At 37.2% G+C, this 25,717-nt stretch overlaps 1 protein-coding gene across 4 annotated transcripts in view; it reads right to left on the bottom strand.

Annotated features, from left to right (window-relative positions):
* Nucleotides 1-25,717, bottom strand: part of MAPRE2 (microtubule associated protein RP/EB family member 2) — a 155,810-nt gene that overhangs the window by 38,069 nt on the left and 92,024 nt on the right. For all 4 annotated transcript variants that reach the window (XM_041745978.1, XM_041745968.1, XM_041745958.1 and 1 more), the window contains one exon: nt 23,882-24,009. In XM_041745978.1, the coding sequence (XP_041601912.1) occupies nt 23,882-24,002 (121 nt within the window). In that variant the 5' untranslated portion in view covers nt 24,003-24,009. The remainder of the gene's footprint in view (nt 1-23,881; nt 24,010-25,717) is intronic.

Raw genomic sequence — 25,717 nt, 5'->3', positions numbered from 1 at the left:
ATTCTGTTCAAATACTGTATACTTACAATAATAAAGCAAGCTAGAGAAAATCATAAGAGAAACTATATTTATGATATTGTACTGTACTTATCTTTAAAAATCCACATATAAATGGATATGTGCAGTTCAAACCCATGTGTTCAAGGGTCGATTGTATACCATTCTGTGGCATTGAAGATATTCACAGAATCGTGTATCCATCACTACTAATTCCAGAAGTTTTTCTTTATCACCAAAATAAACTCCATACCCATTAGCAGTCACTCCCCCACCCCCCCACCCCCCAATCCTGGTAACCAACCACTAATCTATTTACTGTCTCTATGGATCTGCCTATTCTGGACATTTCATATTAACAAATCATAAAATATGTGGCCTTTGTGTCTGGTTTAACTTAGCAAAATCTTTTCAAGGTTCATCTATGTTGTGGTATGTATCAGAACTTTACATTCCTTTCTATGGCTTAATAATTTCCAATTTGTGCATATGCCACATTTTATTGATTTACTCATCAATTGATGATCATTTGGGTTTTTACTTTGGGGCTATGATGAACAATGCTACAAGATTTTGTGTGGACTTAAAGTTTTTAATTCTCTTGGGATACGGTACACCTCCTCTATGTCTAACATTTGAGGAACTGGCAAGCTGTTTTCTGTTTTGCATTCCCACCAGAAGTGTATGAGGGTTCTAGTTCCACATCTTCACTAATGATAATTGTCTTTTTGATTATAGTCATCCTAGTAGGTGTAAATTTTGATTTGATTTCCCTAAAGACTAATAATGTTAAACATCTTTTTCATGTTTTTTGGCCATTTATAAATCTTCTTTGGAGAAATGTTTGTGCAAATACTTTGCCCATTTTTAAAGTGGGTTATTTTTCCATTTATTTGTGAAAGTTCTTTCTACATTTTAGGGACAAGTCTCTTATCAGGTATCTAATTTGCAAATACTTTCTCCTGTGAATTGTCTTTTTACTTTCTTGATAGCATCTTTTGAAGCATACATTTTTTTACTTTTTAAAAAAGATTTTATTGATTAAAGAGACAGAGAGACAGAGAGAGAGAGGGAGAGAGGAAGGAAGAAAGAGAGAGAGAGAGAGAGAGAGAGATGCACAGAGGACAAGGAGAGAGAGAGAGAGAGAGAGAATCCTAGGCAGACTCCTTGCTGAGCAGGGAGCCTGACATAAGGCTCAGTCCTAAGGCCTGGAGATCATGACCCGAGCCAAAATCAAGCGCCAGAACTCCTAACTGACTGAGCCACCCACGTGGCCTAACACACATTTTTACCTTGATGAAGGATAATTTTTTTTGTCACTTGGGCTTTTGTCATTTCTAACAAACCATTGCCTAAAATCCAAGATCATGATTTACACCTACATTTTCTCCTAAAAGTTGTAGTTTTAGTTCATACATTTAGGTCAATGATCCATTTTGAATCATTTCTTGTATATATAGGTACAAGGTTTGGGTCTAACTTCATAATTTTGTGTGTGACTATTCAGTTGTCCTGGCACCATTTGTTGAAAAAACTATACTTTCCATTCAATTGCCTTGGCACTCTTGTTGAAAATCAATTAGCTATCAATGTACAGGTTTCTGGGCGCTCAATTCTATTTATAGATTGATCCTTATGTAGTAATAGTCTTGATTACTATAGCTTTGTAGTCAGTTTTGAAATCAAAAGCAGAAGTTCTCCAACTTTGCTTTTCCTTTTCAAACAGGTATTCTGAATTTCCACATTAGTTTTAGAATCAGCTCATCAATTTCTGTAAAAAGGCAGCTAAGATTTTGATAGGGATTGAATTGAATCTAGATTTGGAAAATACTGCCACCTTAACAATAGTAAGTCTTCCAATCCATGAACATGGGATGTCTTACTTAATTTTTTTCAATGATGTTTTCCAGTTTTCAGTATATAAAGCTTCCACTTATAAATTTTTTAAAAAGATTTTATTTATTTATTACTTGACAGAGAAAGAGAGAGAGAACATAAGCAGAGGGACAGGGAGAAGCGGACTCCCTGCTAAGAGCGAGCCTGACTCAGTGCTTGATCCCAGGACTCCAGGATCAAGATCTGAGCTGAAGGCAGATGCTTAACCAACTGTGCAACCTAGGTGCCCCTAAATTTTTATGTTTTTAATGTATTCTTAATTCTATTTTTAGATTGTTCATTGTTAATATACAGAAGTACCATTGATTTTTGGGTATTGATCTTGTATATCCTGCAACCTTGATTAATTCATTTAGCAATTATAATAGTTTCTTTGGTTGTGCTTAGGATTTTTTCCCCCCACATAAGATCATGACATCTATAAATAGAGACAAGTCTACTCCTTTTCTACACTGAATGCATATTTTTCTTGCCCAATTGCTGTGGCTTGAATCTTTAGTACAATGTTGAATAAAAGCACTGACAATGAACATCCTTGTCTGGTCTTAGGGGGCAATGCATCCAGCTCTTCAACCACTAAGTATGACATTAGCTGCAAGTTTCTCCTAGATAGTACCATCAGACTGAGGAAGTTCCCTTCTATTCCTACTTTAGTATTTTGTAACATAAAAGGGTGTTGAATTTTGTCAAATGTTTTTTCTGCATCTATTAAAATTATCACATGGCTTTTGTCCTTTATTCTATTAAATGATATATTATATTGGTTTCTTTAGTCCCATTTGATCATGGCATATAATCCCCTTTATATGTTGCCAGATCCACTGTTAGTATTTTGTTGAGAAAGTACATCTATATTCATAAGAGATATTAGTCTGTAGTTTTCTTGTCATATCTTTGGTGTGGGTTGATTCTGGCCCCCACAAAATAAGTTGGAAAGTGCTTTTTCCTCTTATGTTTTGAAAGGATTTGTGAAGGATAGGTGTTATTTTTTTTTTTTTAATTTGGTAGAATTCATAATTGAAGTCATCTGGGCTTGTGCTTTTCTTTTTAGGATTCTTTAAAAATTACAAATTCCATCTCCTATTATATAGGTCTATTAAGAATTTTTATTTTAAGTTTCAGTAGTTAGGTCTTTCTAGATGTTTATTTTATCTAGGCTGTTTGATTTTTAAACACTCATGAGTTAACTCATGAATTCTAACAAAATCACAGTTGTTTCTTTTCAGCTTCCTAGGGACAAATAATACATAAAATGATACTTTTGTACTATATTTTTGTGGAGGTATATATGCATATATATACTTTTTTTCTTAAATGAGATAATCTTCTGTTCTTCCTCTAAGTCTGTTATTGGCTACTGATTCCTGATACTATGGAAATATTTTTCTGAGTTTTACCAATGGTTGTTACCAGGAAGGGATCCTGAATTTCACCAACTACCTTTGGAGACAATAAAAATGGAGCAACCATGGAGACAATAAAAATGTTTTCTCCTTTGATCTATGAGCTGATCAATCACATTCATAGGTTTCCCAATGTTGACTTATCTTTGCATCCCTAGTGTAAGTCCTACATGGTGATGTTTACTGAAGTTTTTATTACAGTGCCGGTTTAGATCCACAAATATTTTATGATTTTTATACCTATACTCATAAACTGTCTGCAACTTTGTTTTCTTTTGTTTTATGATTCTTTTAAGCTTAAAAAACATGTTTGGAAAATTTTCACATTTTTTTGAGGGTCTAAAATCTTGTGCACTAAACAATTTTTTTATTAGATTGCCAATGGCACAGTTTAAAATCTGTTTACCCTCAGCTTTTCCCACCTCTATGCTTTCAGAAACACATAAGCATCAAACAAGTGGAGTAATTTTTATCCAACAGGCAATGTAGAAAGAGATTGTATTAGTATCTGCAGTATATGGTACATTATGTGATCATTTAAGGTATTCTATCATAGTTATACTTCTAGAGTCAAAGGAACCTCTGAATATTTTAAAGAAATCTTTTATTGACTTTGGGAACTATGCTTCACGTTTGTTGAGACTGCTCCTGTATGTCCATCTGGGTATTCTCAACTTCTAGCTCCCCAAATGTCTACTGCCCAAGAGACATCATAAAAAGAATGCTTTGAAATTAATTATTGCTACTAAGAACATGGTCAAGAGTTCTTGTTGGGGCATAACTTGAACAGGCTGTTGTATTCTGATTTCTGTCAAAGGCTAACTCTCCTGTGGTGTTCTACCTCACATCTCCTCTCGCCTTCTCATTGTGGTCATGACTCCAAGTATCCTTTAGTCTCTCTTGCAACGTCAATTTTTCTATGCTCTAGTATCTCCTCCATCATATTCTCCATCATATTCTGTTTTAGGCCTATTCTACTAATTCATATATTGGTCTGTGGTTTCCCTTCCTCTCACTGCAATGTAAGTTTCAAGAGAGCTTACACTTTATCTGTCTAGATTCCCTCTGTATATAAACCTTTAATATAGTACCTGGCATGGTATGGCCTTTAATATCTGGTTAACAAATCAAGGTTTACAGGTTGTAGCAGTTGAGCCCCAAGAAGGGCTGGGTGATAGCAAGATTCTAACATTACCAAGTCCCAAATAAGGGTACAGGAAGAGTTGCTACATATTTTAAGAATTCTTAGGGTAAAAATTAACAAGAACTCTAAACTAAGAACCACCTGGAAACTAAATTTGCAGAGAAGTGAAAGATAAGCCTCAAAAGGCTAAGTATAATACACCACGGTAAAAGCAATCCAAATTGTAGAATGTTGTGTTTATTAACAAGATTATGATGGGCCATATACTATGAGCCCATGAACTCAAGGTACTCTGCAGTTATGAAGGTCTGCAAGTTTTGAAAATGATGAGGAAACAGAAAATAGGAAACTATTCTTTGTAGAGTGCCATGCTATGCCTGTACCTACAGCTGTTAAGAATGCTTCCAATTAAAAAAAAAAAAAAGAATGCTTCCAATTGTTATACATCAGAAGTGACATAATGGAGCTAAAAAGTTTGGGGACAGAAATTCAAAATGAATAGGTGAGACACTGTATGAAGGTAGAACTCAAAAATGAATTCTTACATTCAAAAGATTCAAGGATATAAGATTTAAGTCTATGGGATCATGAAATGCATGAAATGACAATCTCATTTCTACCAGATCCCAGGATTTGATTTTACATTAATATCAGGATAAACTGACATTTTTAACAGGAAATGTTCAGATAACAAAAAAGGACATATTAATTTATATATTATGCCAAGAAGAAATGAAAATGCCTATATTTATGTAAAATCTGTTAAAGCTTTCATGTCTATTTTTAAATTTAAAACCTCTCTAAAATATTTTCATCACCACCAACCTATTTTACAGATTTGGGAAAAGTTCAGAAAGTCATCCAGCTAATAAAAATAACAGAAATGGAATTAGACTCTGACCTGAACTTCAATTTCTTAAATATTTCCTCTTCTCATATTCCACTTCTAGGAAATTACAAGTAGAAATTCAAAGAAAGTTTGGAAATTTTTCTAGATTATAATTCTGTAAGAAGTCACAAAATAAACTGCAAGAGAACATAGGAACCTTTCAGACTGATGTCAAGGGTAGAGTGCCAGCTTATGTTTCCTATTCATAGGAGAATCTTAGAATAGATAGTTCATTTGTCTGTTCTGTGTCATGATTTCAAGTTTTAGTATATACATACTTGTAAGAATTTAGTTTTACATACTGATGTAATGTATATATAAAAATATATATTATTGTATCAAAATCTCCTAGTACTTTCCTAGAAATATGACATAATCTGTGCAGAAGACATTAAGCTATATTGGGTTTTGCCACAAAGAACTACTCAAATTGCCCATCTAATGTTCTCACAGGCCAAGGAACAAAAATGCCTATATCACTCACTGGATTCAATTACAACTTTTTGCCATCTTAGTTGGTATTGATGAAAGGTCAGAAGAATGACAACCTTAATTTGCCAGACACTTCCACACAATTATATCTTCCTTTACAGGCAAATGATTTCTGACAAAGCTTCTCTCAAGGTCGTATCAAATAGGACCAGGAAGTGGGCAGAGAAAGATAGAGAACTGAACTTTTGGTCCCTGGATCTAAGCCTTAATCATCTTGAATAGACTGTGACAGGTCATCATACCTTTCTAAGCCAGCAGTATTCCTATCTGCAAAACGTCAGGTTTGGAGAGATCTCTAAGCTCTAAAATTAGATGATTCTCTAATTCTCTGTCACCAACTTCTCTTTTAAGAGATATTTGATATTTATGCTAATGAGGAGACAATAATGCTTCATTCTCATATGACTAAGACTTTTGCCAGCGCTCTTGCTTCTAGTCATCACCATCACTGGTCGTAGTTTGTTGGAAGCTATGTTGCTGCATCTGGAATAACGCTCCCAGGGGCACACACGCCCCTTCTGAATTACAGCTCTTTCACGAATTCCTCCGTGAGCTCCTGCCATTCACATACTCAGCAACAGACCTGTGTGTTCTGTCACCTTCAACAGTTGAATTATTAAAGATCTTTCATATTAAAATATTGTTTTTACGCAATAATCAGGATCATTCCAGCTCTATGTGTGCATTTGACCCTGTCAATCCTTGAACTGGTGTTACTGCAGAACCATGTCTGTAACTGAAGCTCTCACTTCACGTTGAAGGCAATATTCTATTCCCCTTTGGGAAATTGGGGCTTCTTAACAAGGAAAGTGAGGCTGCAGAATACAGGGTTACAGATTTCCAGCATGTCAGCAGAAATCCCCCTACCTACACAAATGCAAGGCTTGAAGAGCTTAACGGCAACTGTGAAATAATGCTTTGAAACATTAACATTTTAAAGGAATTTAAAAATCCTCAAGTTCAGCTGCATTCTCCTAGTCCAACATAAATATGAATAAGTTGGTAGTAGCTCTGTTTTTGCTTTTATAGCCATCTCCCACATTTCCTGGCACGAACAGCAGCTTGATAGCTTCAGTTACCACAGTATTATTTCACTTCGTTGAAGTGAACTTAGGACACCATTTCACCTGTCCTGAGTCACAAGTGCAAAAACAAAGATCCAGAGTGCAGAAATCCAGCTCTAAGTGAACTTGTTCCCTGGAATTCCCACGGTCCTTAACCAAGCTTCCTGCTCCCTCCCACTGTTTGGAGTTATGTCAAACTTTTTATTCATATTTTAAGTAAGTCCCAAAGACAAGTAACTTTCAAACTGATTTCATAAAGAAGAAAAGAAGTAATAATCAGCAGGAAGATTTCAACTCCCACAGACGTAGACAGAGAAGGCTTATATGAATTGTTCAGAGTGCTGAAAAGCACCCCATCCTTTCCCTTTTCCACACACAGAGTAAGCTGTCAAAGGACATTTTTGTCTCTTCCTTTTTAGAAAAAGAAATGTGTCAGCCGTCACTATTCAGGCAGATGGATTTTGAAGACTATCAGTGGGCATATCAGAAGGCCTTGCCAAACCATGGGGTTGGTCTCTCATCTGACACGTATACTAAGGTTTTTACTAATTCAGAGGCTATAAAACCTTTTTTTTCTTTTGCTATAAAACTTTTTGAAGCACCTTATAACTTCCAATTATAAAATAAGTAATAGAAATGACAAGTGCAGCATAAGAAATATCACCAGTAATGTTTGCATGACAACAGATGAGCTATACTTACCATGGTGAACATTTCATAATGTATATAAGTACTGATCACTATGCTGCACACATGAAAGTAATATTGTAGAAATTAAAAATAAAAAAATAAAAATCTTGTAAGGCTACCGCAAACTGCAAAGGCACTAACATTCTATGCTTATAACCTGCCTTCAAGAACATTTTTCATTTTTAGGGATACCTGGGTGGCTCAGCGGTTGGGTGTCTCCCTTTGGATCGGGGTGTGATCCCAGAGTCCCAGAGGAGTCCCACATTGGCCTCCCTGTGTGGAGCCTGCTTCTCCCTCTGCCTATATCTCTGTGTCTCTCATGAATAAATAAATAAAATCTTTTTAAAAAAGAGTATTTTTCATTAAAAAAATTATTTAAAGACTTATTTATTTTAGAAAGAGTGAGAGTGTGCATGAGCAGGGGTAGGGACAGGGGCAGAGGGAGACAACCTAAGGGAACTTCTCGCTGAGTGCTGAAGCCCGATGCAAGGCTCAATCTCAGGACTCTGAGATCATGACTTGAGCCAAAATCAAGAGTCTGATGCTTAATTGATTCCCTCGAGCACCCCATGAAGCAAGAATACTTTTTTTTTTAATTTTTATTTATTTATTCATAGACACAGAGAGAGAGAGGCAGAGGGAGAAACAGGCTCCATGCAGGGAGCCCGAAGTGGGACTCGATCCCAGGTCTCCAGGATCACACCACAGGCTGCAGGCGGCGCCAAACCGCTGCGCCACCGGGGCTGCCCAAGAATACTTTTTAAAAGGTAATGTTACCTTTAAATTGGATTTTTATTAAGAATATTGCAGAGCAATGTTTAAAGTGAGATCTGTCATTAAGAAAAACCTGATCAGATGTTAAGATGAGTGTATGGAGTTCATTTAAAAATTCTTCCAGGAAAAAAAAAAAATAAAAAAAAAAATAAAAATTCTTCCAGGGATGCCTGGGTGGCTCAGTAGTTGAGCATCTGCCTTCAGCTCAGGTCGTGATCCTAGAGTCCCAGGATCGAGTCCCGCATAGGGCTTTCTGCATGGAGCCTGCTTCTCCCTCTGCCTATGTCTCTGCCTCTCTCTGTGTCTCTCATGAATAAATAAATAAGATCTTAAAAAAAAAAAAAAAGAGTTCTTCCAAAAAATCATGGAAGAATAAAAAGAATATTTTTCAAAAGGAACACCAATATAGCAAAAAATGACATATGAAATAACTCTTAAGATTTAGGTATCAATATTCTAAGATAAAAGGTAAATCTTAGAGACATAATTAGAGATTATAATGGATAGAAATCTACAACACACAGAAGAGAGCTGATACCTTAAGAGTAGTATTTGAAAATTTTTGTAGAAACTTTTATAACTCTGAGTTGAAAACAAGAATATAAAGACACTGAACTATAGCTGGATTATTTCTAGTTGTTTTTTTTTTTTTCAACCAAAGGGCAATTACCCTATAAATTGTCATCTTGTATTTTAATGCTTTTAGGAGAAAATACAAAACTTTAAATCTGCCTACTGATACAGAAAAAGATTCAGCCAATTAAAAGAAGTGGGAAGTGAAGAATTATCTTGTTGGTCTGAAATATTTCTTTTCAGAGGTGTCTGGTGGCTCAGTCAGTTAAGCATCCCACTCTTGATTTATGCTCAGGTCATGATCTCAGAGTCGTGAGATTGAATCCTGAAACAGACTCCACGTTCAGCGTGGAGTTGGCTTGAGGATTTCCTTCCTCTCCCTAACCCTCACCCCCGCCCTGCTGCTGGGCCTCTGCTTCTCCCCATCTTGAGTGTGCCCACCTGCGCTCTCTAAAAGAAATAAATCTTAAAAACAAAACAAAACAATCGTCTTTTCATCTGCTAATTGACAATCCAGTGCTAGGAGCCTGGTTTCACTTCTAGTTCCTAACACCAGTGATTACCTTTAGGGTAATGGGCTCAAATTTTACCACAAGAAGCTGTATGACATATCCAGCTTCATACAAAAAGATCTGACTTCTTCATAGGCATCAGGAATGAAGGAAGTAGAAGCTTTTGGAGCATAGGCAGGTGTGGTGTGCAAGACAACAGGTCACTGGCTTCCAGAAAGTCTGATAGTGAAACTGGCAGTAAGATGTCCCAATGGCTTGACTCCCAGAATAGAACTAAAGTTGGAATTTGGCATTCCAGACAGAGGAGAAAAGAAAGCACAAAAAGTCTTTCTCATAAATGAAAAACAAGTTAGAGAGGTACATATGAAACCCATTCTGAAGGGTTGGTTTTCTTCTTAGGATAATCAAAACAAATTTCTGTAAAGCTTTGACATCAGGGGACAGAGTTTCTTTACTTGTGCACTTGGTATTTTCACATTGTTTTGTATTACCTCCTCTACTTCAATGGATAATTTTTTTAAAAAAAAGTGTTGATAATAGATGACTATGTAAAAAGGGAAGATTTTAATTACGAGAAGCTTGAGGAAGTGGTGAGATCCTGAAAAAAAATGGGTTTCAAAAAAAAATGGGTTTCATTTCTAATTTTTTGGTTATGCTAAGGAAATGTCTGTCTGTATGGAAATGCCTGGTGACATACAGGGATGTCACTTTATAAATCAATGAAAAACAATAAACCAACAAATATTTATTGAGGAATTGGATTTTACTTAAAGAAGTAACTTAGTTTTGAGAGATCAGAGAAATAGGAAAACTAACAAAACATAAAACTAGAAGTGCTCAAGTATATGGCAGAGGCACATAAATATAAAGGCATTAGTTCAAAATTTTGCTCAAGAAAAAGCTAAGAAAGAGTAATCAATATTCTGAGATGAAGTGCAACTTGCATGGTCATCTGTACTCTTCAAGGAGCTTAATAACCTCTGATGCTGAGGTTATAAGAATTAACAACCCTAAGACTTTGTAGAACCCTGAAAATTGAAAACAGGGAGACCTCCCATCTGGAAGAAAAGGAGGAAGGTGGTATTGGAGATGGCCCTCAAAGAAGTCATTCCAAACAAAGAGGGAATTAGAACATTTGGTGAAAGGGGATTTAGGGCAAATGTAGGAGAAGGGCAGGGAGATACAGGGGTAGGTGCTAGAAATGATTGGTTGCAGTAACTCCTCAAATCTTTCAAAGCTAAGAAGAAAAGCAACTTAATTTGGTAGGTAGTAGAGAACCAATGCTTATTTCTGGGCACAAGTGTCTTTTTAGAAAAATGCCTAAAGCATTTTTAGTGCCTAAAAGCATGCCACTTTTTTTAAAAAGAATTATTCTTTCCGGGGTTGGGGCGGGGGGGAGAGAAAGAGAACAAGAATGTGAGCATGTGTGAGTGGGCAGGAGGGGAAAAGGGAGAGAATCTCAAGCAGACTCCCTGCTGAATACAGAGCCCAATGTGGGGCTTGATCTCATCATCCTGAGGCCATGACCTGAGCTGAAATCATGAGTCGAAAGCTTAACCGACTGAGCCACTCAAAAGCCCCTCAAGTACCTCATTTTTAAGCTCCAATTTTTAGGACATATCTATTTTAAGGGAAAATGCGATTAATGGCAAGAGACCTAAAGCATTCTTCCCATTTTCTCAAGGAATGACTACTGAATCATTGCCCATATCATTCTACCAACAATTCAGCCCAGGCCACTATGCGAACTCTATGTATCATAGCTGATGAAGAAGCTTTATCTATAGTGTAAGATGTAGTATGAATTGACCAGCACAAACTCACAGTCTCTTTCTACACAATGGACCACTCTCTATGGTTGTTCTTTTTGTGGTTGAGGTCACTGTCCCTAGGACTGGGGGTTCTTCCTAGATCTTTGTTATTTCACCTGTTCTTCAAGGCTTATAGGTGAGAGCTCCTTATCACCATTCACCCTCAAATCTAGTCCATCAGCTCTCACCAATGCCAATAACACTCTCTACTTGCCTAGCTCCCAGAGAAGAGGGCTGGTGGCCAGAAAAAGCCCAAAAGGCCAAGTGTAGTATCAAAATAAGCCCCCAACCATTATGGAAGAACCACCATTTAACATTCATGCAGACTGTGATACATGAGAGAATATTCTTCTATAATGAATGGTTTATTTTATATTTTACAGGTTAATCCCAGAACGCTTCGCTTTTCTAAGATGATTCTATTAGGAGAAATCTAAATTAGTACGAGGAATGTGTGACTATTTTCTTCAGGGATTCAAATATACGACCATAGGGGAAATTAAAAAAAAAAAAAAGGAATTAAAAAAAATCAGGAGTTTTTCTTTTTTAAAACATTGGATTTAAACACAATCACATATACTTTTAGAGTTGACATACACATTTTCATTAAACTTTGGCTCCTTATGCAGTTACCTAAAGTTCCTCTATGAACTGTCATACAATGTAATCTAGAAGAAATCAAAGTGGAGAATGATCCTCTTATGGAAAAGAGCAACTGCAGGAAATTGTGTTGGCATGAGTTTCCCATATACATGCTTCTTATTGTCATATAATTTGGTTCATAAAAGCTTATGAGTGTTAATACTTGGGCAAGATCAAACCTTTGGAAGGGTGTAACAAATACAGAGAGGTAATTTGCAACCTGTCTGAATGACGTAATGGTTACAGGATGGAAAAAACCCAATCTGCAGAGCCATGTTGCAGAGTTGCCAAGCAATTATTATTATTTTTTTCAGGTATGCAATTCTAACATGCCCAAGCATTTGACAGTGACTTCTGACACTCCTTTTTTATAGTGTCTGCATGGCTGATAAACCGTACATTTAAAAATATAATTCAGAAAAAAATAGGTTAGAAAAAGTACTTTCGTTTGAAGAACAGAAAAACTTGAAGCTGCTTGGATTGATCTTTTTTTTTTTTTTTTTTTTGGATTGATCTTTTTTTTAATAAGCGCCCCCTTTTTAAATTAGGAGCCCAACAGAGGGCTTAAACTTGACCCTGAGATCAAAAGTCAGATGCTTAAGCAACTGAGCCACCCAGGTACCCTACTTGCTTGATTACCTTAATTGTATGAAAACTAGACAGCCCATTAATGTTTCAGATACTCCCATGCACAGAGTGACCATCAGTGTTATAGGCCATCTGAATGGTGAGATGTCTACTTTTGTCCAGGGACCACGTTCTACCTTTGCTTTGTACTCAGGGAAGCCAGAAAAAAAAGGTAACTGAATGATTTGGATACAAGTATCAAGGAGAACTTTGGTAGTAAAGGAATGAATAGGTCTCCACTGGGAAATCTATATTGTTTTTATGTAACTGTATCCCCAAATCCTAGCTCATCACCTGACACACTGTAGGCACTCAGTATCTGCTGACTTCAGGGACACAAAGCTTTATGTTAGAACATCAAAAGGACACTAAAAATTACCTTTACTCAAAATCTCCATCTTCCTCTTCTTGGCCTGAATCTTAACCATATTAAAAAATCTAGTTTGAATAGCATTTCAATTAAATTATGCTTCATAAATATTTATTCACCATCCACTAAATTTGCATGGTTATTTGGCCAAAGACCCAAATCAGGCTAACTTTTCTAGACTAAAATAATCTTTCTTTGAATACTATAGCTTTTATTACTTAAAACATGACTGTCCCTCTTCTGCTGCCTTGAATCTTAATATATGCCCCAGTCTTACGCACACATGTACATGCATAAAACACTGCATCTTCTCTCCGCCTTCAGCAAACATTCTCTGCCTAAAATGTCCTTTTGACACTTTTTACACTTGAATAGAGAATTCTCATTCTTTAAAGGTTAGTCCAAATAGCACTTCCTCTATGAAGTTTTTTTCTGTTCTTTGTGCAGAATTAACTATTTCACTATTATGGGTATGGAATCCCAGAAGCAGTTTGACTTGTATTTTGATTAGCTATCTCTATCCTAATTGATTGGTAACTCATTAAGATTGGAGATGGTAACCAATCCACCTTTCTATGGTGTTAGCACAGTTTCTGCTATGACTATAAACCACTGACAACTCCAGAATTTCTATCTGGAAAATAGGAGCTGCAGCCTAGCCTGGCTGGAGTTGGAAAACAAATATGGGAATAAGGGAGACAGAACTGGTTGGGAAATGGGTGTATATTCTTTAATACTGAACTATGTCCCTTCATAAAAGGCTAAGAAAACCAATTTTTCATGCTGGAGGGGTTGGATAAATACTGACAGAAGTCTTTAGCATAACTACTGCCAGTGGCTTTACTGAACTGCAAGAAATACTGGGAAAACAATGATACCTAGATGTATAAATCCTTTAGGGGACCAAGCATGTAACAAAATTATTCTAAAAAAAAAATATTCTAGATGTTTTTTTTCCTCAAGAGCACAGAAAGGAGGAAATGAGGATAAGAAGTCCTCTCAGATACAAGCTTATTAAAGGAAGCCTGGATTCAATGTGAGGAAAGGGCCACATTCTTGATATTAAATGGTGGACAGTGGACCCATGCGTCTAAGTCTATCTCTAAAGGAGACATTATCCTGGCTACAGCTTCACTGGCCATGAATCATTCTGAGAGAGCTGAACGGCTCTTCCAGCGGAGGGTGGTGTGTAAAATTTCAGAGCCACCTTGTCTTGTTTGGAGGGAAAGAACTCAGAGCAGGAGAGGGAACAAAAGGAACAGGTAGAGAAGACCCTCATCCTCAGTAAGTAGAGCAAGGAAAAATCATTCTAAGACTGGGAGCAAGTGCCATGTGTTTCTATTAGCATCTCACTACCTTTGGTAAGAAAGAAAGGTCTTGGTGAGACCACTGGGTCACACCCCCGTCATCAAAAGAATGACCAGACACATCTCATTTCTTTAAGTGGTAATGTAAGGATGAGGATACAGACTTCTAACTCCTCCTCACCTAACATCCTAGAGATGTTCAATGGGTTCTTGATTAATGGATATGAAAAAAAAAAAAATCAAACGTGTGCACACAGTGAGCCGTCTACCATACCCACAGCCATCATACACATAGTAAGGAGGGCATAAGGTTGTGATCCAAGAAGACCCCAGTCCTAGTGTCAGCTGTCAACTATTTGGCTTCCCTGACCTTTTATCCTCTTATATAAAATACTAATTAAAAATTCCTATTTTTCCATACAGGGCTATTCTAAGAATTAAAGTAAATACACACAGAAGTACAATGAAAATGGTAAAAAGCAATATATAAAAGCTGAGACCCTAAAACATTATTATTATGCCTCTCAAGTATAAAACTATGTATTATGTGCCTGATTAAAATAATCAGAACTTGGATCCCTGGGTGGCGCAGCGGTTTGGCGCCTGCCTTTGGCCCAGGGCGCGATCCTGGAGATCCGGGATCGAATCCCACGTCAGGCTCCCGGTGCATGGAGCCTGCTTCTCCCTCTGCCTGTGTCTCTGCCTCTCTCTCTCACTGTGTTCCTATCATAAATAAATAAAAATTAAAAAAAAAATAATAATAATCAGAACTGTAAAAGTGAATAGGATTGAACTGGATTGTTTTATATATGAAATGTGAATCTCCAAAACGCATGTTTTAGATTCAAAGGGCAAAGAACCAAAGAACAAAAGGAGGTCTTTGGTCTCCTACTAGCAAAGAAAGGCTATGAACACATTCCTGAGATCCTCCAGTTTATCTACTGAAAAACATCCGAGGGCTTCTCCAGGCCTGAAGTCCTTCCCCAGATAAACATATGAGGTGCTTAAGTAATCACAAGTTCATTTTTGAAAGGAAATGACTGTTTTTCCCCAATTTTATACTCTTCCTGTTAAAGTCTAGATGATTTAAACTGAAAAGGGAAAGAAAAAGCAGTATGAATACAAAATCATGTTTTTTAAGGAATAAATCCATCACATAAAGTAAATGACATCTTTAGAAAAATCAGAACTCAATATATTGGAATATACTTTTTCCCCCTTAAGATACTTGTTTGATCTTGATGAATCTTGATGAATAATTTCAAAATAAACATGTATGCTTTAAAAGTAAGCATCTCTGCTTACTCTGACAAAATCAAAAGAGAAGGGACTCTAAAAGTTTCTGAAGTTAGAATTATAAATTACAAATGAGTCCTAAAATCCACCATGTCCTTGGCTCCAGCCTGGTGTCTACCAACTCTTCACTGAGATTCCTGGGACCCTGGAGTCAGAACTCCAGGCAGTATAGCTGATGGAGTCAATGCTGCGGCTTCTGAAGTGCATTTGTAATCTTGGCCCTATACTCCATCAATACCAGCCTCATCACCTGAACCCATCCACAGTACAACAGTGTTTATCTCTCGACTTGTAACCATGGGACCATTCATGGTTTTTGAGCAGGTAAAACTCAGCAGAGTCTTGCTACAGATTAGAAGAAAAAAGAACCTGAATCCAAGAAATTTGTGTGATAATGGGTTTCTGAATGAGTAATATACTTAGAACCCTGAAGATGACATTTATCTATGACACCTGTGAATTTTCCCAGTTAAGGGAAAATATCGAAGTCTAAAATTTAAGGGATTGCTTTGTACAAATGTATACAATTATTAAGAGTTTTTGTGATTTTTATTGAGAATTCTCAAAGGTATCATTTGAGCTTCTAATAATGTGTCATTAATTAGCCTTGTTTCTGTTAAGGTTTCTGTTTAGTTCATTGTGATTACATGTTCCTTGATTTTTTTGTTAAGTATAAATCCTGCCCCAATAAAATAATCACATTCTATGTGATACATTTTCCAAGCCTATTTCCCCTATTTTATGGTGTTCATCATTACCTATGAAGGACTACAGAAGAATTGAATAAGAAAAGAAAGGACACATTTATAGATCTGTACCTATGAAAAATATTAATGGAGTCACATCCCTAGTTAGGGACTTAAGCAGTTATAATTAAGGATTGGCTTTATGGAATTAAAATATTTGTTGTGGGGCACCTGGCTGACTCAGTTGGAAGGGCATGTGACTCTCGATCTCAAAGTCCTGAGTTTAAGCCTCATGTTGTGTGCAGAGATTACTTAAATATGTAAAACTTAAAAAAAAAAAAATTGTTCCATTTCTCACAAAGAAATGAGCAATTCTATGGTTTCCTGAGAATATCCTTATGCATAGTTGCTTTGAATAGAGTAAAATCAATCTTCTCATACTCATATGATGAGATCATGAAGAAAAACTATATTTCTCTGAGAGAAGGCAACATGCTTCATGTATTTAAGGGCTGTACCTAATAAAACACATATTATCTTATGTACTTGTCACCCTATCTGACTCAAGAGGGAGGATTTCTGTGGTCTTTCCCAAACTATGGCTATTCTAAGTCATCCAGGCAGCACCCACCCAATTCCCAAAGAACCCGAAAGAAGGTCTTTCTCCACAGATTCTCCCTCCTCTGTCCTTTGTATACCCAAAGCTTTTCCAAAGCAGCACTTACCACAGTGTGGTCTCTAGTCTTTTACAACCTGTACTGAGCTCCTAGAGGACAATGACCATGTCTTTTTTAAAATTTAAATTCAATTAATTAACATAAAGTGTATTATTAGTTTCAGAGGTAGAGTTCAGTGATTCCTCAGTTGTATATAATCCCCAGTGCTCATTACATCATGTGCCCTCCTTAATGCCCATCACCCAGTTATCCCATTCCCTCTCCCTACAGGAAGCCCCAGTTCTTTTACTAGCGTTAAGTCTCAAGTCTCGTATGGTTTATCTCCCTCTCTCATTTCATCTTCCCCTTCCTTCTCCAGTGATCCTCTGTTTCTTAAATTCCCACATGAATGAAATATGATAATTGTCTTTCTCTGATTGACTTATATCTTATTTATCTGGGTTCCTAGGGCCCAGTCCAAGGAAAGGCACAATTCATATGTGCCAAATAAAGGCACAAATAAAACTAAACTGATTATCAGAACTAAATACAGTAATGAACTAAATGAAGATGCTAATTGCTTTCAAAGATGTATCATTCATATACAACAACAAAAAAAAAACCCACAAAATTTACAGGGGCAGTTTGATCAATGAAGGTGAGTGCATGCATACATACTTTTTCCCCACTAGGGTATTAGGATTACAAAACGAAGTAAACAAAAAGCACAACAGAAACAAAATCACCAACTTATGTTTATTTTCAGTATTGCACAGCAAATGAAACAGTCAACAAAACTAAAAGGCAACCTACAGAATGGGAGAAGATATTTGCAAATGTCTTATCAGATAAAGGGCTAGTCTCTAAAAACTATAAAGAACTTAGCAAACTCAACACCCAAAAAACAAAAAATCCTGTCAAGAAATGGGCAGAAAATATGAACAGACTTTTCCCCAAAGACAACATACAAATGGTCAACAGACACATGAAAAAATGCTTCACATCACTTGGCATCAGGGAAATACAAATCAAAACCACAATAAGATACCACCTTACACCACTCAGAATGGCCAAAATGAACAAGTCAGGAAACAACCAATATTGGCAAGGATGCAGAGAAAGGGGAACCCTCTTACACTGTTGGTAGAAATGCAAACTGGTACAGCTACTTTGGAAAACAGTATGGAGGCTTCTCAAAAAGTTAAAAATAGAGCTACTTTACTGCCTGGTGATTGATTGCATTACTAGGTATTTATCCAAAGGATACAACCTAGTGACTCAAAGGGGCTCATGCACCCCAATATTTAAGGCAGCAATATCCACAATAGCCAAACTATAGAAAGAACCCAGATGTCTGTTGATCGATGAATGGATAAAGAAGATATGGTGTGTGTGTGTGTGTGTATATATATATATATATATATATATATATATATATATATGCAATGGAATATTACTCAGCCATCAGAAAGAATTAATCTTTCCATTCACAACAATGTAGATGGAACTAGAGGATATCATGCTAAGCAAAAATAAGTCTGAGAAAAACACATACCACATGATTTCACTCATGTGATTTAAGAAACAACATGGATGAAGACAGGGGAAGGAAAGGAAAAATAAGATGAAAATAGGCAAACTACAAGTGATGCTAAGCTCTAGGAAACAAACTGAGGGCTGCAGGAAGGGAAGGGTAACTGAATGATAGGTAATAAGGAGAGCACTGATGCAATGAGTACTGGGTGTTATACATACATAACTGATGAATCACTAAATTCTACTCTGAAACTGATAATACAATATATGTTAACTACACTGAATTTAAATAAAGAATTTAAAAACATATATGTAAATAAACAAATTTAGAAGGGAAAAAAAAGAATATATACCATATTCTGCTCAAAAAACAAATTCCCTTTCATTCTGCATGTTAGTTGGGACACTGGAGTATAATTGCCCACTGTAGTGATTAAACTTGAGGCTGGACCACTCCACCCACTACCCAACTTCCTTTTTCCCCCTTACTCTTCAACTAGTTGGTATATACCAAGAACAAGTAAATGGATTTTAAAATAAAACTAGAGAAAAAACCTGTCACCAAAGAAAACCCCAAACAAAAATCCTACCTCTCTACATAATATGTCACAAACATGAATAATATTCCATTATAATATAATTACATCTATAACCATAGTAACACAATCCAAGATGACTTAACTTTCTTACAGCAAATAACAATCTGACTTTATAAAACTAAGTAAGGTCTTGAACTGACAGACACTGATGAAACATCCTTACTTGGTTTCAGTTCAAGAGAGCCAACAAGAGGTCTACTAAATTTAGACTGAGCTGATTTCATCACTAACCTGTCCTTCTGAAAGAGGTCTCTGCAGACAGAAGAAAAAAAAAAAACCACAGGGGACATCACACTAGGATGGGATTAACCTATTTAACAGGAACAGACTGCAGCCAGAAATGATCACAAAGAATATTCTGCTAGGCTCCCAGCACCTGCACAAGCCCTGGGGCATCAGAGAGCCACACCTTTGTGAACCCCTGAGCGTTTCTGTGAAGCCTACCTCCAGAGAGCCATCAAGAACCCAGAGTTGTGACTACAGTAACTGCAATATGACCAGCTGAATCTAGAAGCTTTCCCGGAAGAAAAAAAATACGAGAAACTTGATCCAAGGCAGAGCTTGAAACAATTTGGAGAAGCACAAATTGAAACTGAATCAAATACTGATCGTGTTTCTTTCTTTTTAAGCTAGTGAAGAGAATACCTAAATTTTCCATCCAAAAAAAAAAAAAAAGTTTAATTCCAATTGAATTTTACTAAAAATACTAAAATGCTCAGGAAGATAGCTGAGCTGTTAACCAGCATAGTGAGGGTCCAGGCAGTGCCCACCTGACATCCAATTTGTATCTCTGCATGTGTAATAAGTCCGCGGTTTGCTTGTCCTGTGGAGTGGTTGGGAAGGAGAAAGGCCAGTCTGCGCTAGGCTTTGGAGGGATGGGAGAGCCAGTGATCTCGAGCTTGCTGGCCAAGCCCAGGCAGTGACTCAGCAGCAGACCCAGTGGCTTTGCTGCTTAGATCCCAAGTAGGCAGGAGAGGATGGAGACACAGAAAAACAGATGCCAAAAGTTTCAAAGAATATCTGGTGTGTTAGAATAGGGGACGAGGGGTACAGAGGAAAAAGGAAAGGTATATTTCTTCCACCCCCATCAAATTCCTCTTTCCATTTCTTTCCCTTCCTCTCCATATGATCTGCTACCTTTTCTGTCATCTCTAACATGGTATCTCAAGTTGTTAAAGCTGTTTGGCATGGATTTTTAGCACCATGCTGCCCATCCTCCATCTTGAGTACCTTATAGTCACTGGTTTGAGCTGGTACTGAAGTAAACACGCAGCATCTCACCCCACAAAGAGCACTGGCAATTTTACCAGCACTTAAACTAGAAACAATTATTTTGAAGCTGAATCAATCTGGCATTTTATGTGATTCAATCCCCTATTCAACTATGGGAAATCCACAGTATTATTCATTTTTATTCCCCCCCCCTTATTCATTTTTAAAACAGATTTGGGTGAGCAGTACAGTATCCTGCTATTATAGGCAGTGTTCACATCCACCGATACACTGCTTTCTATTTATAAAGCCCAATCTCTCACCTGAAAGGTAAAGGTTGCTTTTCACAGAAATGAATGCAAACTGAAAGTGCCTATGATTCTTTGACCCATATTTACTGTTCAAAGGAAATTTTCATAAGGTTACATCCTTGGGATAAAATAACAGGAGAGAAGAGTCATTTTCATTGTTTTTGCAACTTACTGCAATCTATCTCCAAGTCAGGCCTCCTCACACTACCTCTCTTTTAAAGAGCTTTTAAAATGTTTGTATACAGATGAATGTTCTGTAAAGGCAGAGAATTCTGAAGAAAAAGGAAGACAAATGTGAAACAGTAGTTTAACTTCTCTATGAGCTAAAGAAAAGCTGATGTTACTTTTAGTATCAGCTGGGGGGAGATCTCTTAGCAGGAAATAAAGAAATAGAAAATAATGTAAATGGGGAAAAATGCCACAGGGGAACTGCCAGAATTAAAGCATAAGACTTTAGCAAAAAGAAATAATGGTATTGAATAAGGAAAAAGATCAGTTTAAATACGTGAAGTTATTTTGTGTATTTTCCCACAGCATACTTAAAATACAATCACACACAATAAACTGAAGTAATTGAAACAGAGGTTGAAGAAAAAAATATTATCCAAGAATTTGACTACTTAGAAGCCGGAGAAATCACTTAGGTCACCATTATTTGTTCTTATCCTAAAAGCACTGTCCTAGCTGCTTTAAATGTCTTCTAGAACAATGAAGGGTATAAATAAATAAACTCATAAATAAATAACTAGAAATATAGCATCTTCCTGCTAAACGCCATTGCTGAAGAGAAGACTCACAGACTAAATTATGAATGAGGAAACTGTGCCCAATAGGTTTTGGATATTCTTACTTCATTTTTAGTGGTTTGGGGTTTCTCTAAAATGCACTGCAAGCTCTGGCTACAGCACAAAAGTACCTGGGGTGCTTGTTAAAATACAGATTTTAGGCTTCATATCCAGAGACTCTGATTTAGAAAGTCAAGGATCCTAAGAATCTGCATTTTTAAGCAGCCCCATAGGAGATTATGAATGCATATGGTCCACAGTTTGAGGAAACTACTGCCTAAAATTAAAGACCTGTCTTTGTACTACACAGATTAACATGATTTAGGCCAAAAACCATGTTAATCTCTATACAATAGTTTTTGAGCAAAAAACTGTTTCAGAGCAGAAAGGATCCTTTAAATCTATTTTTCTGAATCATCAACCTCATAACCATAGGTAGCCTGTGAGTTATTTTAACACAAATTATCTGTTCAGTAGTGATCAAAATGGTTTCTACAGGTTTCATCAAACCACGCTTGATAGCAACATAGCTACAGATGGTTGTAAAATTATACCAATGCTTTAAGAGAACTGTACAAGACTATTTCACAAATGTAGCTTAAAATTTTGCTGAATTTGCCTTATTAGACATGTGAAAGATCTGCAAAGAAAAAAATATATATATAACTTCAACATTTATTACATCTATTACTACTTTATCTTAAAAAATCCTAATTGCCTTCCATTGCTTTTGCTAGCACAAACCCTCTATGCTTATTACAGAGAAAGGTGTTCATGGGCTCCTTTACCACTGAACTCCTTCCTTCTCATCTCTTTTCTTGATAACCAATCCCCATTCCCCTTATCCACATGTGCATACACCCACTTTGAGAATAAGATCCATATTTCTGTCTTTGCCCCTAGCAGTTGCAAACTGATTTTCATTCCTCCTGAAATGCACATTTCTGAGGGAACAGAATATATCAGGCACTGTGGAAAAGTGGAACTACAAACAATTACGATATTGAGGGGATATGCGCTATTAACAAAGGAATTGCTAACAGAAAACTCTGGGTTTGTTTTTTTTTTTTATTTTTGTTTTTGTTTTTTTAACTCCCAGCAGATTAAAAGTAAAATACTGGAGTGCTCTAGAATGCACAGCAAGAACAGTTCCATAAAATAGGGCTGGGTAGAAATCTGCAGTTGAATGAAATAAAACAACAGGGGCTGTTTCTCATAGTCATTGTTGGAGTTATGTCAATAGGCCAATGATATAGACCTTGCTAATCATCACGGTCTAAGCCAGCTTTTCTTTAGCTTGTGCTCAAGGGCAAAGAACTGGTTGGTGAGCTTCCATTATTGACCTCACAAATCACAGGACTTATGTTTGTGGCCTGGGCACAAGGAGGGTGAGTGAGGTAATGCCTTGGTTCTAGCCAACCTCACCGTGTTCCTCGGGAGACAAATGATCATGAGAGAAGAGGTGTCAATAGTAATGGAAGTCTGTCTTCTAAGAGTCTATTCTCAAAACTTCACTGGACAAAGGAGAATATAGTCACTTATGGGCACTGGACTCAGGCTTATCTGAGGGGGGCTGCTGGGGGCTTTCCAAATTCTGACTACACTTCATGAAATCTCTTTATGCATGATCCCCTGGGAACGACTGGAGAAAGTTGTCCCACTGTACCAACACCACTGCGGCAGCTGAATCTGCCAAGTCTCTTGTAGCTGTCATGTCTTGTGGAATTTAACATGAACACATTTCAGGAATATTTTCCAATACTATTTCCATGTCAGAACCAAAGAAGAAATCTCTTACCTATAAACTCACAAGAAAAAAACACTTCCTATATCCAAAGGAAGACAGTTTCTCTGATAAATACTCTAAGAATGAATTACTTTACCAGTGGCATGTTTTTATAACATGCTCCTACTTTATCACTGAAGTCGAATCATTTAAAAAAAAACTCAATATGCATTCCTTGCAGATCTACCAGGCATGGTGCCACTGTAGGCATCTGACCAAGAATAAGACCCAGTCCTGTCCTCAAGGACTTCTGGTGCCTTCAAGGGAGTGGGAATTGGACCCTCTAACACAGCATGGTTCAGTGCTACTTTGGAAGAGTGGGCACAGTGTCTTGGGAGATCTGGGAAACTCTTTAGAGGGGTGACAACAGAGTTGAATTTTTAAGTGTGAATGAGATTTGGACACAAATGAAAAGAAAGACCTTCTCAGCAAAGATAGCATGAAAAAAAGTTATGGGATGCAAAAAGGTAGTCTGTAGGGAACAAGGAGCATTGTGTAGGAGTAAGGCATGGGGGGGTATGAGAAGAGATGGAGAAACTGAGGAGACAGGATGCAGCAAAAACAGAAAGAACTTTATCAACCGTGAAAAAGAATGAATTTTCTCCTGTAGGAAGGTTTTTTTTTTTTCTTTAAGAAGGGGGTGCAGTGATGCCCATGATCACATTCTTTAATTATACCTAAGTCTTCCCCCTTTAATCATGTATCAATACTGATAAATATTTTTCCTACCTAAGATGTATCATCTGTAATTCATAAAATAACATTCAACAAGATAAGCAGTAAACATTTAAGTAGACACATAGTTAAAAAAAGAATCTCTTACCTGAACAAAGCTGTTCCACTTTCGTGTAGTTTAAAGATACTATGTCATTAACCCATGCGATGATGTCATGTCTGCTCATAGTTTCTTGGGTTATCGAGGTAGAATACACATTGACCGCCATTCCCCAACTAGAAAAAGACAAACAAGGAAAATATTAACTCCAAAATATAAAAGATCCTATTCAAGGTCAGGATCCTTGGCAGAACTCTAAGGGATGGAAAAAGTCTGCTTTGGTTGAGCCTTTTTTCTCTTCTCTCTTCCACATATTTGCTAAGACACATTTAAATTTCATGTATGCACGCAGTACTACATCTCCCTCCACTGGACTCCAATGCTTTTAAGGTTCTGAGATACCTATTTTCTCACATTAACTTCATCTCACTGTCATCTGTAAATCTATGTGTGGTATTAAAAAGTTATCAGGTCTATAACAGCATGCAGTGCCCCTCGTGTAGTCTTCTTAGGAGATGTAAATGGGACCTCTGCAAAGGTATCCTTAAGTAAGGATACCTTAAGTAAGGTATCCAGTTGCAAAGGCTAGAAACACCAAGTCCATTCTTGCCTCCTCGGTATCCCTCACCACCACATCTGATGAATAGTAAATTCTATTGGGTCTACCTTCAAAGCATTTTCAAACTTTGGTCAATGCTCACCTGATGCTATGCAGTAGTCTTTTCCTGGGTCTCCCAATGCACACTCTTGCCCCCCACCATGTATTCTCAATCCAGCAGCCAGAGTGATTCTACTGACAAAATTCAGATGCTTTCCCTCCTTAGTTTAAAATCCTCCAATGGTTACTCATCTTACAGTACAATCCAAAGTTCTTACCAAGGTTTAGCAGGCCTCATATATTCTGACACCTTTCCTTACTACCCTTTACCTCACTCTACTCCCTCAGGACAGCCTCCAGGTTGTTTCTTGAATTCTTCAAGCTCACTTGCTCTTTAAGGCCTTAGCACTGCTGTGGCTTCAACAAGGACCATTCCCCAGACAATTGTGAGGCGCATGCCCTTATCTGCTTCATCAAAGAGGCATCATCTTTATCTCCTATTCTTTTTCTCCTCATAGACCTAGTATAGAAGCTCCACGGGGGCAGGGATTTTTTTTTTCCATTTTATTCTTTGTATACACCTGGTGACTAGGTAAGTTCAGACACAGAGTAGGTTTTTAATACAAATGCTGAATGCAGCAATGTGCCCCCCAAACCCCTACTCAGGGAAGGTAAGCAGGGCTGTAGGCAAACTATGTAAGCTACCAACTTTAAAAATCAGTTTTGGAGAACATCCACTTTTGAAACAGGCTTCATGCAGGTTTCATTAGGAAAAAATCCTCACCTAGCATTCTTTAGCTCTAACAGCCTTGGATGAAGTCTTCACAAAAAATAAATAAATAAAAACATTTGAATAATCTGAGAGATATGTACTGCCTAAATGCACGAGTCTTCCCTTTAATTAATATATTTCTTCTGACCACTGCATGACACCTTTCCCCAACTTTTCATCAGGGTGATACATACAGAAAAAGTCTTGCTTAAAATATTTTTTATCTATAGTTTTGTATAACTGGTTTCCCTTTTTCTTTTCTTTTCTTTCTTTCTTTCTTTCTTTTTTTTTTTTTTTATGATAGTCACAGAGAGGGAGAGAGAGAGGCAGAGACACAGGTAGAGGGAGAAGCAGGCTCCATGCACCAGGAGCCCGACGTGGGATTCGATCCCGGGTCTCCAGGATCGCGCCCTGGGCCAAAGGCAGGCGCCAAACCGCTGCGCCACCCAGGGATCCCTAGTTTCCCTTTTTCGAACAGACTTTTTTAGAGCTCTTCACAGTAAAATTTAATGTG

Source organism: Vulpes lagopus, chromosome 1 (assembly GCF_018345385.1).
Source record: "Vulpes lagopus strain Blue_001 chromosome 1, ASM1834538v1, whole genome shotgun sequence".
Lineage (NCBI taxonomy): Eukaryota > Metazoa > Chordata > Mammalia > Carnivora > Canidae > Vulpes > Vulpes lagopus.
This window is presented reverse-complemented; position numbering and strand designations above follow the sequence as displayed.